Genomic DNA, 14,606 nt, shown 5'->3' with positions numbered 1-14,606 from the left:
AAAAAAAAAAAAAAAAAAAATTATGTCATCCAAAAAATAACCTTTATATTTATGTCCGAACTATAATTTTGTCCATTATTTCAAGTTTTCTTTCTGTGTGCGAAATTTAGTGGTTAAATTGCTCATGATACAATGAGAAAATATTTTTTTCTACTGTATCTTCATGAACTTATGATGTTTTAAACAATAGTCATGGAGGAATAGGGAAGCATTTCAGTTAATGTTTTTATAATCCTCAGGTCAATTTACTTTTAAAGATTAATGAGATTAGTAATTTTATTAGCACATTCAAAATATGAAAAATGTAGACATAAAAAGAAAGAGTTGCCACCTTATTGATAAAGACACCTTTAAGGTGTTTAAGCAAGTAGAATCCTAGTAAAATTACAAATGTTACATTTCAGGAAGAGGGAAAGCTTAGCTTACGGAATTATTGTGAGATACACACACACACACACACACACACACGCTTTTTTTTCACATAGGCTCTTACTCTGTCACCCAGGCTGGAGTGCAGTGGTACAATCATGGCTTACTGCAGCCTCTACCTCCCAGCTCAAGTGATCCTCCCACCTTAGCCTCCTGAGTAGCTGGGACTATAGGCACGTGCCACCATGCCTGGCTGATTTTTGTATCTTTTGTAGAGATGGGGTTTCACTGTGTTGCCCAGGCTGGTCTCAAACTTCTGGGCTGAAGGGATTCACCTGTCTCAGCCTCCCAAAATGCCAGGACTACAGGAGTGAGCCACCATGCCCGGCCATATTGTGGTATGTTAAGGAGCATGTGCTTTGGAGTTTAATTACTTGCTCTGTCACTTTGAGCTTTGTGACTTTTGGTAAATTACTTAATATCATTGAGCTTTAGTTGTTTTGTAAAGGCAATATATGTAAAGCATTTACTAGTGTGCCTAGAACAGGGTAGGTGCTCAATGTACATCATCCTCTGTTTAATCCACAGTTGTGATGTTAATAACTGATTCTCACTTATACTGGAGAGTCTGGAAAAAAGGTGACACAATCTATTATTAAGACTGCATCTGTAAGTGTAACTTTGCTAGTACCAAGAGTTCAATCTTTTCACAGTGTCCTAACTATAAAGGGAAAGTTTTGAAAATGTGTTTCTTTAGTTAAAATAATAGGAGCTAACATTTATTGATTGCTTACTGTGAACCAGTACTCTTCTAGGTTCTTTATGGATATTAGCTCATTTATTCCTCACAACAACCATATTTGTAGCTTCTATTATTCTGTTATTATCTCTATTTGAATAGGATTCAGAAACTGAGGCACATAGAGATTAACCATGTTCAAATTTACACTGGGCTGTGAAGCCAGGCTGGTGGAGCTGGGCTCCAAGGCCAGGCAGTCTGGCTCTATGATCTGCATTCCTAACCACTTGCCTAAATGATTAAAACATTTTTTGTATACATTTCTACTGGATGCATTGTTTAATGGTGGAACATTTAGAGAATAATTTGCACTTATTTTCCTCTTTTAAAACACTCCCCCCTCCAAATAGTTGTTAGTATTGAAATTATTGACATACTTATTTTGGAATTTCAATATATTCTGCTTTCAATAAAATGAAATTAATTTCAATAAGAATATGTGTTTCATTAGAAAGGTAACCAAATGCTTAGGTGCTAAAGAAATCTCTTATAATAACATACATTAGATGTGACTCTTTTAAAGACCTTTAAAATTATTTTATTAATTTGTTGTTTTTGTAAATAATACCACCTAATTGGACTAAATGCTTTGTTAGATACTGAAAGGAAGTTTTCAAATTTGCATTTTTTTCCAGGCTGAAAGAGGGGAGCTCTTTGAATGCTATAGAAAGGTATTATGGTTGATAGCTTTTCTGTGTTTGAATTTGTTCCAGCTGTGCTGCAGTGCTGTTCTCCTTCTACCCACATGGATGCTCTAAGTAGCTGTGTCACTCCCGCTGCCTCTTCCTATGCACACTGCAACTACTTTCAGGTAAGGTTCTTGGAACCATGGGCGTATTCCATACTTCGTGTGCAATTTTACCAACTTTGCAAAATTTCAAAGTGTAATTTTATATTAATGAGTAACCAGAAGTATGCTGTGGATTAATGGGCTTTATTTTCTTAATTCTTAAAAGAAGAGAGAATTGATATAAATAATATCTCAGGATTCTTCTAGGCCAGCACTGTTCAATAGAGCAGCCACCAGCCACATGTGGCTATTTAAACTAATTAAAATTGAATTAAATTTAAAAATTCATTCCTCAGTTATACTAACCATATTTCAGGTGCTCAGTAGTCTTATATGGTTATTTAAATTAAAATTAAATAAATTTAAAAATTATTCCATACTTAAAGTAGACACATTTTGAGTGCTCAGTAGTTTCATATGGGTTACGGCTACTGAATTATACAGCACAGATCTAGAACATACCCATTATTGCTGAAAGTTATTTTGAACAGTGATGTTCTAGATTTTTCCAAGGTAAAATGAACACCAGACAAACACTAAACGTGTATGTCACCAAATGACAGATTCTTCCAAGATGATACGGATAATTAGACCTTTTTTTGAGATGGAGTTGCGCTCTGTCGCTCAGGCTTGAGTGCAGTGGTGCCATCTTGGCTCATTGCAACCTCCGCCTCCCCAGTCCTGGTTCAAGCAATTCTCCTGCCTCAGCCTCCCAAGTAGCTGGGATTACAGGCACGTGCCACCATGCTCAGCTAATTTTTGTATTTTTAGTAGAGACGGGGTTTCACCATATTCGCTAGGCTGGTCTTGAACTCTTGACCTCGTGATACACTCGCCTCGGCCTCTCAAAGTGCTGGGATTACAGGCGTGAGCCACCACGCCCAGGCTGGACTTTTCTTTTTTAAGGAGAAAGGAGAAAAATGTCAAAAATGAGAAGTTTAAGTAGTGGCCCCCTTCATCCATAGCCCATATATTGTAAACACCATAGCAGTTGAGTATCCCTTATTCAAAATGCTTGGGACCAGAGTGTTTCAGATTTTGGAACATCTGCAAAAGCATAATGAGGTATCTTGGGGATGTGACCTGTCTAAACATAACATCTATTTGTGTTTTATATGTACTGTATACACATAGTATAAAGGTAATTTCATACAATATTTTTAGTAACTTTGTTTATGAAACAAGTTTGTGTTAAATGCTTTTGTGTTGGAATTTTCCACTTGTAGTGTCATGCCAGCACTCAAAAGTTTCACGTTTTGGAGTATTTGGGATTTTAGAATTTTGGATTAAGGATGCTCAACTTTTACTTCAAATATCTTCTCATTATTTCTTAAGAGACACTTGCTTGGAATTAAATGTTTTATATAGCTATTTTAAGGCTACTTTTAAATTCCATGCTTTGTATTTTTTTGCTATAACTGCTAAAGATTGGAATTGTGTGTTTGCCTTGGATAATCATCTAGCCAAGATAGTTTCAGTTCTTAAGAGAATATCTTACTAGTGGTGTTAGGGTACTCAAAAGAACATTCCTTTTTTTTTTTTTTTTTTTTTTGAGAAAATCTACATAGGAAATCAGGTTGTTGTTTGAAGAGTGTAGAATGAGATCAAGAGGACTTAGTTGGCCATTTTTCATGGCTGATATCATTAAGCATGATAGCCTAGTCCATTCAACATCACTGGAGGGACATGTGTATCCCACAATTAGATGCTCTCGTTTGTGGGTCCAGGCACTCTCTTTGCTGGATCATACTGGAGATACTATGACAGTGTTTATATCTTGGTTATGTTGTGTGCTAAATCATCTAAAACATTTTTGTAAAGTCCTTTTCTTGTTACAGAGACAATGTATGGCTTTGTGCAGTGGTTCATGCCTATAATCCCAGCTCTTGGGGAGGCCATGGTGGGAGGATTGTTTGAGGCCAGGAAATTGAGACAAGCCTTGGGCAACATAGTGAGACTCTGTCCTTAAGGGAAAAAAAGAAAGGAAGGAAAGGGAAAGGGTGGAAGGGAGGGTCGGTGGGTTAGTTGAGCGTAGTGGCATGTGCACCTGTTATCCTAGCTTGGGAGGCTGAGGAGTTTGAAGAGTTTGAGGCTATAGTGAGTTATGATTGTGCCACTGCACTCCAGCCTAGAATGAGACCCTGTCTCCAAAAAACAAAGAAAGAAAAAAAGTCCCTACTTAAAGGTATCAAATTTGTGTTTTAAAAACTGGATGTGGGTCAGGCGTGGTGGCTTACTCCTGTAATCCTAACACTTTGGGAGGCCAAGGTGGGCGGATCACCTGAGGTCAGGAGTTCGAGAACAGCCTGGCCAACATGGTGAAACCCAGTCTTTACTGAAAATACAAAAATTAGCTGAGCATGGTGGCAGGTGTCTGTAATCCTAGATACTCAGGAGGCTGAGGCAGGAGAATCGCTTGAACCTAAGAGGCAGAGGTTGCGGTGAGCCAAGATCATGCCACTGCACTGCAGCCTGGGTGACAAAAGTGAAACTCCGTCTCAAAAACAAAACAAAAAATTTAAAAAAAAGAAGGCAGTATGTGTTCATCATAGGAAAGTAGAGATAAGTATACATAAAATTTTGAAATAGAAAAATGGGAAAGTGTTTCAGATTCCATCCTGAAAATAAATGCAATTAGTCTAGTTGGACTGTAGGTTTGAGTGAGAGTGTGCGTGCACAGTCAGTATGTTGTAATGTTTAAGAGCAAGAGCTCTTCAGTAAGGCAAACCTAGGCTTGAAACCTGGCTCTGTCAGTTATTTCATTGTGACTTTGTGTAAATTATGAAGTGTCTGGACCTCAGTTTTATCGTTTAAAATGGAGATTATCACATTTCATAGGGCTCTTTTGAAGGTTAGATGAAATCTATAGAAAGCACTTTGCATGTGCTTGGCACATGGTAATAACTCAATAAATTGTGCTATTAGCTATAGTCAGTTAGTGTTTATGCCATTTGAATTTACATTATTTGGCATTAGTGGCCTTCTGAAAATCATTGACAATCTTTGTAGTATGTTTAGCAATGTCAACTTACTGCATACTTTATTTAATCATAGCTCTTCTGTATTTTATGTTTATTATCTGATACCTGTTTATAATCTGATATAATCAACAAACATTTATTGAATGCCTACTCTGTGCAAAGCTCTTCATTGGGCAACATCATTACATGTTTTATTTAATCATCCTTCTGTATTTTATGTTCTTGGAGCTTTACCTCCAAACATGTTAAATGCCTACTCTCTGCAAAGCAGTATATATAAGATAATTTATCTTAAAGATTTATATCTAAAAGCAACAGCCATTTTAGTCTATTGCTTTATTATTATTATTATTATTTTTTTTTTTTTTGAGACGGAGTTTCACTCTTATTACCCAGGCTGGAGTGCAATGGCGCGATCTCGGCTCACCGCAACCTCCGCCTCCTGGGTTCAGGCAATTCTCCTGCCTCAGCCTCCTGAGTAGCTGGGACTACAGGCATGCGCCACCATGCCCAGCTAATTTTTTGTAGTTTTAGTAGAGACAGGGTTTCACCATGTTGACCAGGATGGTCTTGATCTCTTGACCTTGTGATCCACCCGCCTCGGCCTCCCAAAGTGCTGGGATTACAGGCTTAAGCCACCGTGCCCGGCCTGCTTTATTATTAAAAATAAATAATCCCAGGAAACAAAGGACGTTTGATATTCCACCCATTTTTCCCCATGTTATTTGGAACAGAATATTTGTACCTCTCCCTGAATCTGTAGAAGGATTGGTAGACTCGTGAACATCCTGTGTTTGAAATTTTCTTACTGCATTCCTTAAACAGTATATGATAGATACAAATTATGTTTTTGTCTGTCAGTCGTTGTGGAAGAATTTGGTATATAGACACTTTATCAGCACATGGGTATTTGGGTACTATAGCTTTTGATTTTGTGTAGTTTAATCCTGAGAAATACTGGCCCATTGCAGTATTAAATTTAGCAGAGTGGTTGACATATAGTATATACTAAGTAAATGCTAACAGTAGATTTGAAGCTACTATTTCTGAAAAGTATATTGGCGTCTAGGTTTTCTTAGTGAGCTTTAAGTTTAATCTATTTATGTTTAGCACTTATCAGCCTAAATATTGTAGCTTTTCTCCTTAGTCTCATATTTGGTTTTCTATCCAAACAGTCCTATTTTTTCTTTTCCCAGAATCCTTCAATGCAGTCCTCCTATCCAGTTGAATTTTTGCCTTCCAATTGGCCCTGCAGTACTACTGATGAAAATAAAAAGACAGAAGTAAACCTAGAGGCTGTCTTTCAGATAGTAGATGAGTTGCATTCCTCCCCTAAATTGGAGATGGTGAAGGTGGAGCCTGTTGAGAATCAGTGCCCAACATCTCAATCTAACAGAGGCCAACATATTCTAGCTAATTCTAACAACAACAATCCATGTTCTGCAAATCAGGCTAGCCAGCTGGAGCCACTTACTCCTGTAGGCTCAGATATTACGTCTTTTGTGGTTGGAACAGAACAAGCAATTGCCTGCTCTCTACCACAGTCACCTGAGTACATCTATACCATCCACACAGCTCAGCCTGTAGAAAATAGCTCATTACAGGAATCTGCAGCCATCCAGCAAGCTCATGTCAAACTGAAGGAGCAGCTAAATCACAGTGCATCTCCATCTTCAGTAGTATTTGTGCAAGAAGGGCTACCATCCAGCACATACCAGGTAAGGGGGCAAAGAAAAAAATCCTAATAAAGCTCAAAATACCTAGTACTTCTGCTAAAGACTATTCTGCCGGAGAGTTTGTTCAGATTTTATTTGGGTTTAACAGCAGTTTATTGTGGTTTCCAGGAGGATCATGTCCCAGTGGTTCTGTACAAAAGATTCAGAAAGAAGTTACTTTAACCCTTAAGCATCCTCCCACTATATTATGTATGGTCTAAAGTCAACCTCTAAAGAGAGGCTGTCTAATCGAGCATTGTGCTATAATGCTTATTGTCATGTTATAAATGTCCCTTGAGTTTTTGCTTCCTATCTTAATTTGGATAGATTAGATATGTCTGGCCGATAATTCTATTACCAAGGAGGGATGGTTTATTTGACAGATATGAGGACTTTCCTAGCCATTTGTAGCATGGAAGTAATGAGATGGATGGAGGTCTTTTCTAACTTTATTACAGCATCATTGAACTGTAACCTGTGAGCATACTGTGTTTGAATTTCCTTACTAATGTCTGTACTTCTAAAGCAGAAGGTAAAGGCTAATTCCTTTATTGCTGCTAGTTTATTACAAGAAAATGAATAAACTTTAATTCTGAATAATTAGTAATAATTCATCAAAAGTACATCCACAGAAACAAAGTCAAATGCCACATGTTCTCATTTTATAAGAAGCAGCTAAATAATGTGCACACACTGGACATACAGTGTGGAATAGTAGACATTGAAGACACGGAAGGATTGGAGAGTCGAGGGGGAACAGGGATGAGAAATTACTCAGTGGGTACACTGTACACTATTCACTCAAAGTCCAGACTTCACCACTATGCACCATATCCATGTGACAAAACTATACCTGTACCTCTTAAAATTATACCAAAAAAATTCAAATTAAAAAAAAAATTTTTTTTGAGATGGTCTCTCTCTCTCACCTAGGCTGGAGTGTAGTGGCATGGGCATGATCTTGGCTCACTACAGCCTCCACCTCCTGGGTTCAAGGAATCCTCCTGCCTCAGCCTCCCAAGTAGCTGGGATTACAGGTGTGTGCCACCATACTCGGCTAATTTTTGTATTTTTAGTAGAGATGGGGTTTCACCATGTTGGCCAGGCTGGTCTCAAACTCCTGACCTCAGGTGATCCACCCACCTCGGCCTCCCAAAGTGCTGGGATTGCAGGCGTGAGCCACTGCACCTGGCCCCATTATATTTTAAATATATCTGTAGAACACAGAATGTGTCTTTTGTTTCTTCATAGTCACATCTGAAATATTTCAGATCTTAAAATTGCACTTGCACACAGCAACTTCTTCATTAACAAGTGTATCTTGAAAGCTGTGTTTTAAACTTTTAACTTCATTTCATTATATAATTTTAAAATAAATTCATAAAGAAATAGAGTATTTCAGAAGTTGGTCACCTTGAGAAAGCAGTTTACATTCCAAAGAGAATTTAGGAACGCTAAGAAAAAACTTAGGCTAGGCACAGTGGCTTATGCCTGTTATCCTAGCACTTTGGAAGCTGAGGAGGGAGGATTGTTTGAACCCAGGAAGTTCAGACTGGCCTGGGCAACATAAACAAAAACATTTAAAAAATTAGCTTGGTATGGTGGCACACACCTGTGGTCCTAGGTACTTGGGAGGCTGAAGTGAGGGGATAGCTTGGGCCTGGGAGGTCAAGGCTGCAGTGAGCTACCATTACACTCCAGCCGGCGCAACAGAGTGAGACCCTGTCTCAAAGAAAGAAATTTGTATCCTATAAAGACGGCAGATATAGATTTTATAGGGTCTAAAGCTTATACAATTTTGGGGGCCTCTTTAAGACAAAGAATACAAAATTAGTATAATAAAGTATCCACATCCCACTAACACCATCTAACAGGATCATGCCTATGGCCATTCCAACAGGAGAGGAAGTCTGATGAAACATATGCTACAGTGAAAAAAGGTGGTTTTAACCAATCATGATTAAACTATCTTACTTTTGGTCATGTGTGGTGGCTCATGTCTGTAATCCCAGTGCTTTGGGAGGCCCAGGTGGGAGGATCCTCTGAAACCAGGATTTACCAGCCTGGGCAACATAGCAAGACCTTGTCTCTACGAAAAGCTTCTTAAAAGTTAGGTAGAACCTGGAGTCCTAGCTACTCAGGAGGATCACTTGAGCCTAGGAGTTGGAGGTTACAGTGAGCTATGATTATACCATTATACTTCTGCCTGGACAACAATGTGAGACCCTGCCTTAAAACAAAAAATTTGTACTTTTGTAAGTTAAAAAATCAAGCTTCATGGTAGATATTCCTCTGATCATAAGTAAATGTTTTAGCTCCATATACTTTTTAGTAGTTTGCATATGGAGAAAGGTATAGTGTCATTCGTAAGAACGAAAAGCCTTATAATCTTGTTTGTTGGATCATGTTCCTATAATAGAACTCCTCTGATAAAATATCTTAACTTTTAGTAGATATTTTGGGGAAATCTCAAATAATGAGTGGATATTAATATTTTAGGTGGATGCCAATATAAAATGCCAGACCAGTCCACCTGAGAATATCTTGCCTTCAGAACAGATGGGATTCCTCATTTCAGAAATGGGGTCTGCTAGCAAGCCTAGTAAAGACACAGGTGTAGCCACTCCAGCCAGATACAGAGAGCGTAGGAGCAACTCACAACAAGGAAAGTCCCCTGGTAAGGATTATTGTGCTCTAAAATGCCAGAAGCTGAATCATACTGTAGAATTAATATATGAATGACAGTTTTTCTGGGTCTTCATTTATTATTCATAATTGTATACCTGTCACATTGCTATTTTTACATAGCTGTGATTTTAACTCTATATTGGTTCTTAATTATCTTTGTAAAGTATTATTTTCCTAATATTGTATGTAATAATTTGGGCTTTGAAAAACATAGAACATATTAAGAATAAACAAAGGAATTTAGATTATTTAACTTGGAGAAGGCAAGGATGAAGGATGATTTAATAACTATCCTCAGATGCCAGACTTCAAAATTGTAGTTGTACTTGTTCTGTTATTAACCGATTACAGGACAAGAGGGCATGTATGTATATTGTGACAGGAGAAAATTAGATGGAAATTTAGCGTGTTATCCTGAGCACATTATAAAGATACTGTAAAGTATGACCCTATATCAATGGGTTGTTTTCCTTGAGATTTGTAAGAACCCAGAATAAGTGATTGTTTTAGACACATATAGTTGGTTCTAAGATGACAAAAATCATATTTCTTGAAGAAAATAGTAACATCCAATAAAACGTGTCTTATCCAAAAATCAAGTTACCAAAGTCTACAGTGGACAATTTTAATATTCTAGAATTATGTGCATGTCAGGCGCATGCAGTACAGGCAGAATTAATCAGGACAAGCAATAATTTTAACCTATAATAATTTGAAAAATGTTGAGAACTTCTGTGAGAATTTTTCCAAAAAGTGAATTAATAGTAATATGATCGTGGTGTAGTTCAGACTTACAGGATTCTTTCTGCAAAATGTCTTTTAGGCTAAAAACTATCATTTATTCACTAAACTTAGCTTGCACAATTTTGGTTGACTATGTTTTCCAATCCATAATTAAAGATTAAAGATTTCTCACCACTGAAGATGTTTAACACAGTGGCATAAGCCTTGAAGGCAATTTAGATGAGAGAAGGGTAGGAACTAATATTTACCCATTTTTATGCCACATGACAAACTTGATGGAAATGGTATTGTCATTTTAAAGATCAGGAAATTTAGACTTAGAGTGAGTAACTTGTTCAAGGTCACATATAAATTTGTTTTCTTTTTTCATTTTTTTTCCCCAGACCTGACTCTGTTGCCCAGGCTGGAGTGCAAGGGTGCGACCTCGGCTCACTGCAACCTCCACCTCCCCAGGTTCAAGTGATTCTCCTGCCTCAGCCTCCCTAGTGGCTGGGATTACAGGCACACACCATCATGCCCGGCTAATTTTTGTATTTTTAGTAGAGACAGGGTTTCTGTAATGTTGGGCAGTCTGGTCTCAAATTCCTGAACTCAGGTGATCTGCCTGCCTCGGCTTCCCAAAGTGCTGGGATTACAGGCATGAGACACTGTGCCCAGCTGCCTTTTAAAATTTTTTATAAAGACGGGGTCTCACTATGTTGCCCAGGCTGGCCTTGCGCTCCTAGGCTCAAGCAGTCCTCCTGCCTTGACCTCCCAAAGTGCTGGGATTACAGGCGTGAGCCACCCTGCTTGGCCAGTCACATGTAAATTAATATTGCTAATACCCTACCCTAAGTTGTCTGCCTACAGAGCACATATTCTTTCCTTTTAATTTTTTATTGTGTTGAAGAACATGTAACATAAAATTTATCATTTTACCCATTTTTATTTTTAATTTATAATTTAAATATAATTGTACATATTTGTGAAGTACAATGTGATTTTTTTTTTTTTTTTTTTTTTTTTTTATGGTTTTTTTTTTTTTTTTTTTTTTTTTTTTTTTGAGACAGAGTCTCACTCTGTTGCCAGGCACCAGGCTGGAGTGCAGTGGCATAATCTTGGCTCATTGCAACCTCCACCTCCCAGGTTCAAGCAATTCTCCTGCCTCAGCCTCCCAAGTAGCTGGGACTACGGGCGCACGCCACCACGCCCAGCTAATTTTTGTATTTTTAGTAGAGATGGGGTTTTACCATGTTGGCCAGGATGGTCTCGATCTCTTGACCTCGTAATCTGCCTGCCTCAGCCTCCCAAAGTGCTGGGATTACAGGCTTGAGCCACCGTGCCCAGCCACAGTGTGATGTTTCGATACATGTATACATAGTGTAATGATCAAATTGAGATAATTACCATATCCATCACTTTAAACATTGATCATTTCTTTGTGGTGATAACATTCTAAACCTTTTCTTCTAGCTATCTTGAAATGTACACTGTTGTTATTTGCTATAATTATCCTACTGTGTAATAGGATACCAAAACTTATTCTTCCTATCTAACTACAACTTTTGACCAACTTCTCCCAATCCCCCCACTTTCCTACCTTCCCCAGCCTCTGGTATTTACTATTCTACTCTCTTCGATGAAACTAACTTTTTTAGCTTCCATATATGAGTAAGATCATGTAGTATTTGTCTTTCTGCCTTGGCTTATTTCACTTAACGTAATGTTCCCCAGGTTTATCTGTGTTGCCAAAAATGACAAGATTTCATTCTGTTTTATGGCAGAATAGCATTCCATTGTATAGGTATGCATGTATGTGTGTGTATATATATCTCACATTTTCTTTATTCATCTGTAGATGCATATTTAGGTCGATCCATATCTTGACTATTGTGAATAGTGCTATGGTAAACACAGGTATGCAGATGTCTCTTCAACATACTGATTTCCTTTTCTTTTGGAGATATATCTAGTAATGGGACTGCTAAATTATATAGTGGTTCTATTTTTAATTTTTTAAGGAACCTCCATACTGTTCTGTATAATGTTATACTAACTGAAACTCCTAAGAATTGTATATGACTTCCTTTTTCTCTGCATCTTTGCCAACATTTGTTATTTTTTGTCTTTTTTTACAATAGCTATTTTAGCTGGGGTGAAGTGATATTCTGGTTTTGATTTGCATTTCTCTGATGATTAGTGATATTGAGCATTTTTCCATATATCTGTTGGTCATTTGTGTATCTTCTTTTGAGAAATGTCTACTCAGGTCTTTTGTTGATTTTTAAAATCAGATTGGTTTTTTTGTTTTTTTTATTTGTTTTCCTCATTAGTTGCTTGAATTCCTTATGTATTCTGCATATTAATATTTTGTCAAATGTATAGTTTGCAAATACTTTCTCTCTTTATGTAGGTTGTCTCTTCATTGTATTGTGTCTTTTGCTATGCAGAAGATTTTTAGTTTGATGTAATCCCATTTGTCCATTTTTGGTTTTGTTGCCTGTGCTTTTGAGGTCTTATCCGAAAAATTCCCACCCAGTCCATTTTCATGAAGTATTTCCCCTATGTTTTCTTCTAATATTTTCATAGTTTTAGATCTTACATTTAAGTCTTTAATCAATTTAGAGTTGATTTTTATATACAGTGAGAGATTGAGGTTTAGTTTTATTCTCCTGCATATGGACATCCAGTTTCCCCAGCACCATTTATTGACAAGACCGTCCTTTCCCCAATTTGTGTACTTGGCACCTTTGTTGAAAATCAGTTGGCTATAAATCTATACATTTATTTTTTGATTCTCTATTCTGTTACATTGATTTAGATGTCTGTTTTTATGCCCGTACCATGCTGTTTTGGTTACTATAGCTTTGCAGTGCATTTCGAAATCAGGTAGGGTGATTCCTCTGGCTGTGTTCTTTTTTCTCAGGATTGCTGTGTCTATCTGGGGTCTTTTGTATTTCTATATGAATTTTAAGAATTTTTTTTCTGTGAAGAATGTCATTGGTATTTTGATAGGGTGTGCATTAAATCTGCACATCACTTTGGGTAATATGGGCATTTTAACAATAGTCTTCCAATCCATACACCTAGGATATTCTTCCATTTATTTGTATCTTCTTTGATTTCCTTGAGCAGTGGTTTGTAGTTCTCCTTGAAGAGGCCCTTCACTTCCCTTGTTAGCTGTATTCCTAGATATTTTATTATCTTTGTAGCAAAGGAGTCTTGCTCTGTCGACAGGCTGGAGTGCACTGGCACGATCTCGGCTCACTGCAACCTCCGATACCCTGGTTCAAGCGATTCTCCTGCCTTACCCTCCTGAGTAGCTGGGATTATAGGCACGCACCACCACGCCCAGCTGATTTTTGTGTTTTTAGTAGAGACGGGATTTCACCATGTTGGCCAGGATAGTGTTGATCTCCTGACCTTGTGACCTGCCCACCTCGGCTTCCCAAAGTGCTGGGATTACAGGTGTGAGCCACCGCACCTGGCCTCATCAATGTTTTATAGTTTCTATTATGGGGATAGTTCACCTCCTTGGTTAAGTTTATTTCTAATTTTTTTTTGTAGCTACTGTAAGTGGAATTGGTTTCTTGATTTCTTTTTCAGATAGTTCGCTATTGGCATATAGAAACACTACTGATATTTGTAAGTTGATTTTGTATCCTGCAACTTTACTAAATTCGTTAGTTCCGGTGTTTTTTTGTGGAATCTTTAGGGGTTTCTGTGTATATGATTATGCCATCCACAGCAGGGACAATTAGACTTTTTCCTTTCCAATTTGGATGCCATTTATTTCTTTCCCTTGACTAATTAGTCTGGCTAGAACTTCCAATACTATGTTGAATAAAAGTGGTGAAAGTGGGCATTCTTGGCTTGTTCCAGATCTTAGAGGGAAAACTTTCAACTTTTTTCCATTCAGTGTGATGTTAGCTGTGGGTTTGTCATACATGGCCTTTATTGTGTTGAGTTATGTTCTTTCTATGACCAGTTTGTTGAGTGTTTATCATGAAGGGATGTTGAATTTTATTGAATTATTATTATTATTATTATTGAGATGGAGTTTCGCTCTTTTGCCCAGGCTGGAGTGCAGTAGCACGATCTTGACTCACTGCAACCTCCACCTTCCAGTTTCAAGTGCTTCTCCTGCCTCAGCCTCCTGAGAGCCTCATGAGTAGCTGGGATTACAGGTGCTTGCCACCACACCCAGCTGATTTTTGTATTTTTAGTAGAGATGGGGTTTCACCATGTTGGCCAGTCTGGTTGTGAACTGTGACCTCATGATCCACCTGCCTCGGCCTCCCAAAGAACTGGGATTATAGGTGTGAGCCACCACACCTGGCCAAATTTTATTGGATGATATTTTAGCATTTGTTGAAATGATCATATGGTTTTCATCCTTGATTCTGTTAATGTAATGTATTATGTTAATTGATTTTATATGTTGAACCATCCTTGCATCCCTGGGATAAACCCCCCTTGGATCATGGTGAATGATCTTTTTAACTTCTTGTTGATTTTTTTTTTTTTTTTTTTTTTTTTTT

The 14,606-nt window shown here is 37.7% G+C and overlaps 1 protein-coding gene across 1 annotated transcript in view; it reads left to right on the top strand.

Annotated features, from left to right (window-relative positions):
* HSF5 (heat shock transcription factor 5) overlaps positions 1-14,606 on the top strand; it is a 62,727-nt gene that overhangs the window by 20,114 nt on the left and 28,007 nt on the right. Inside the window, exons 3-5 of the mRNA XM_017539753.2 lie at positions 1,882-1,979; positions 6,136-6,657; positions 9,154-9,331. Of these exons, the coding sequence (XP_017395242.1) occupies positions 1,882-1,979; positions 6,136-6,657; positions 9,154-9,331 (798 nt within the window). The remainder of the gene's footprint in view (positions 1-1,881; positions 1,980-6,135; positions 6,658-9,153; positions 9,332-14,606) is intronic.

This window comes from Cebus imitator, unplaced genomic scaffold (assembly GCF_001604975.1).
Source record: "Cebus imitator isolate Cc_AM_T3 unplaced genomic scaffold, Cebus_imitator-1.0 Scaffold121, whole genome shotgun sequence".
Classification (NCBI taxonomy): domain Eukaryota; kingdom Metazoa; phylum Chordata; class Mammalia; order Primates; family Cebidae; genus Cebus; species Cebus imitator.
Note: the sequence above shows the minus strand (reverse complement) of the source record. Positions and strands in the feature narration are given on the sequence as shown.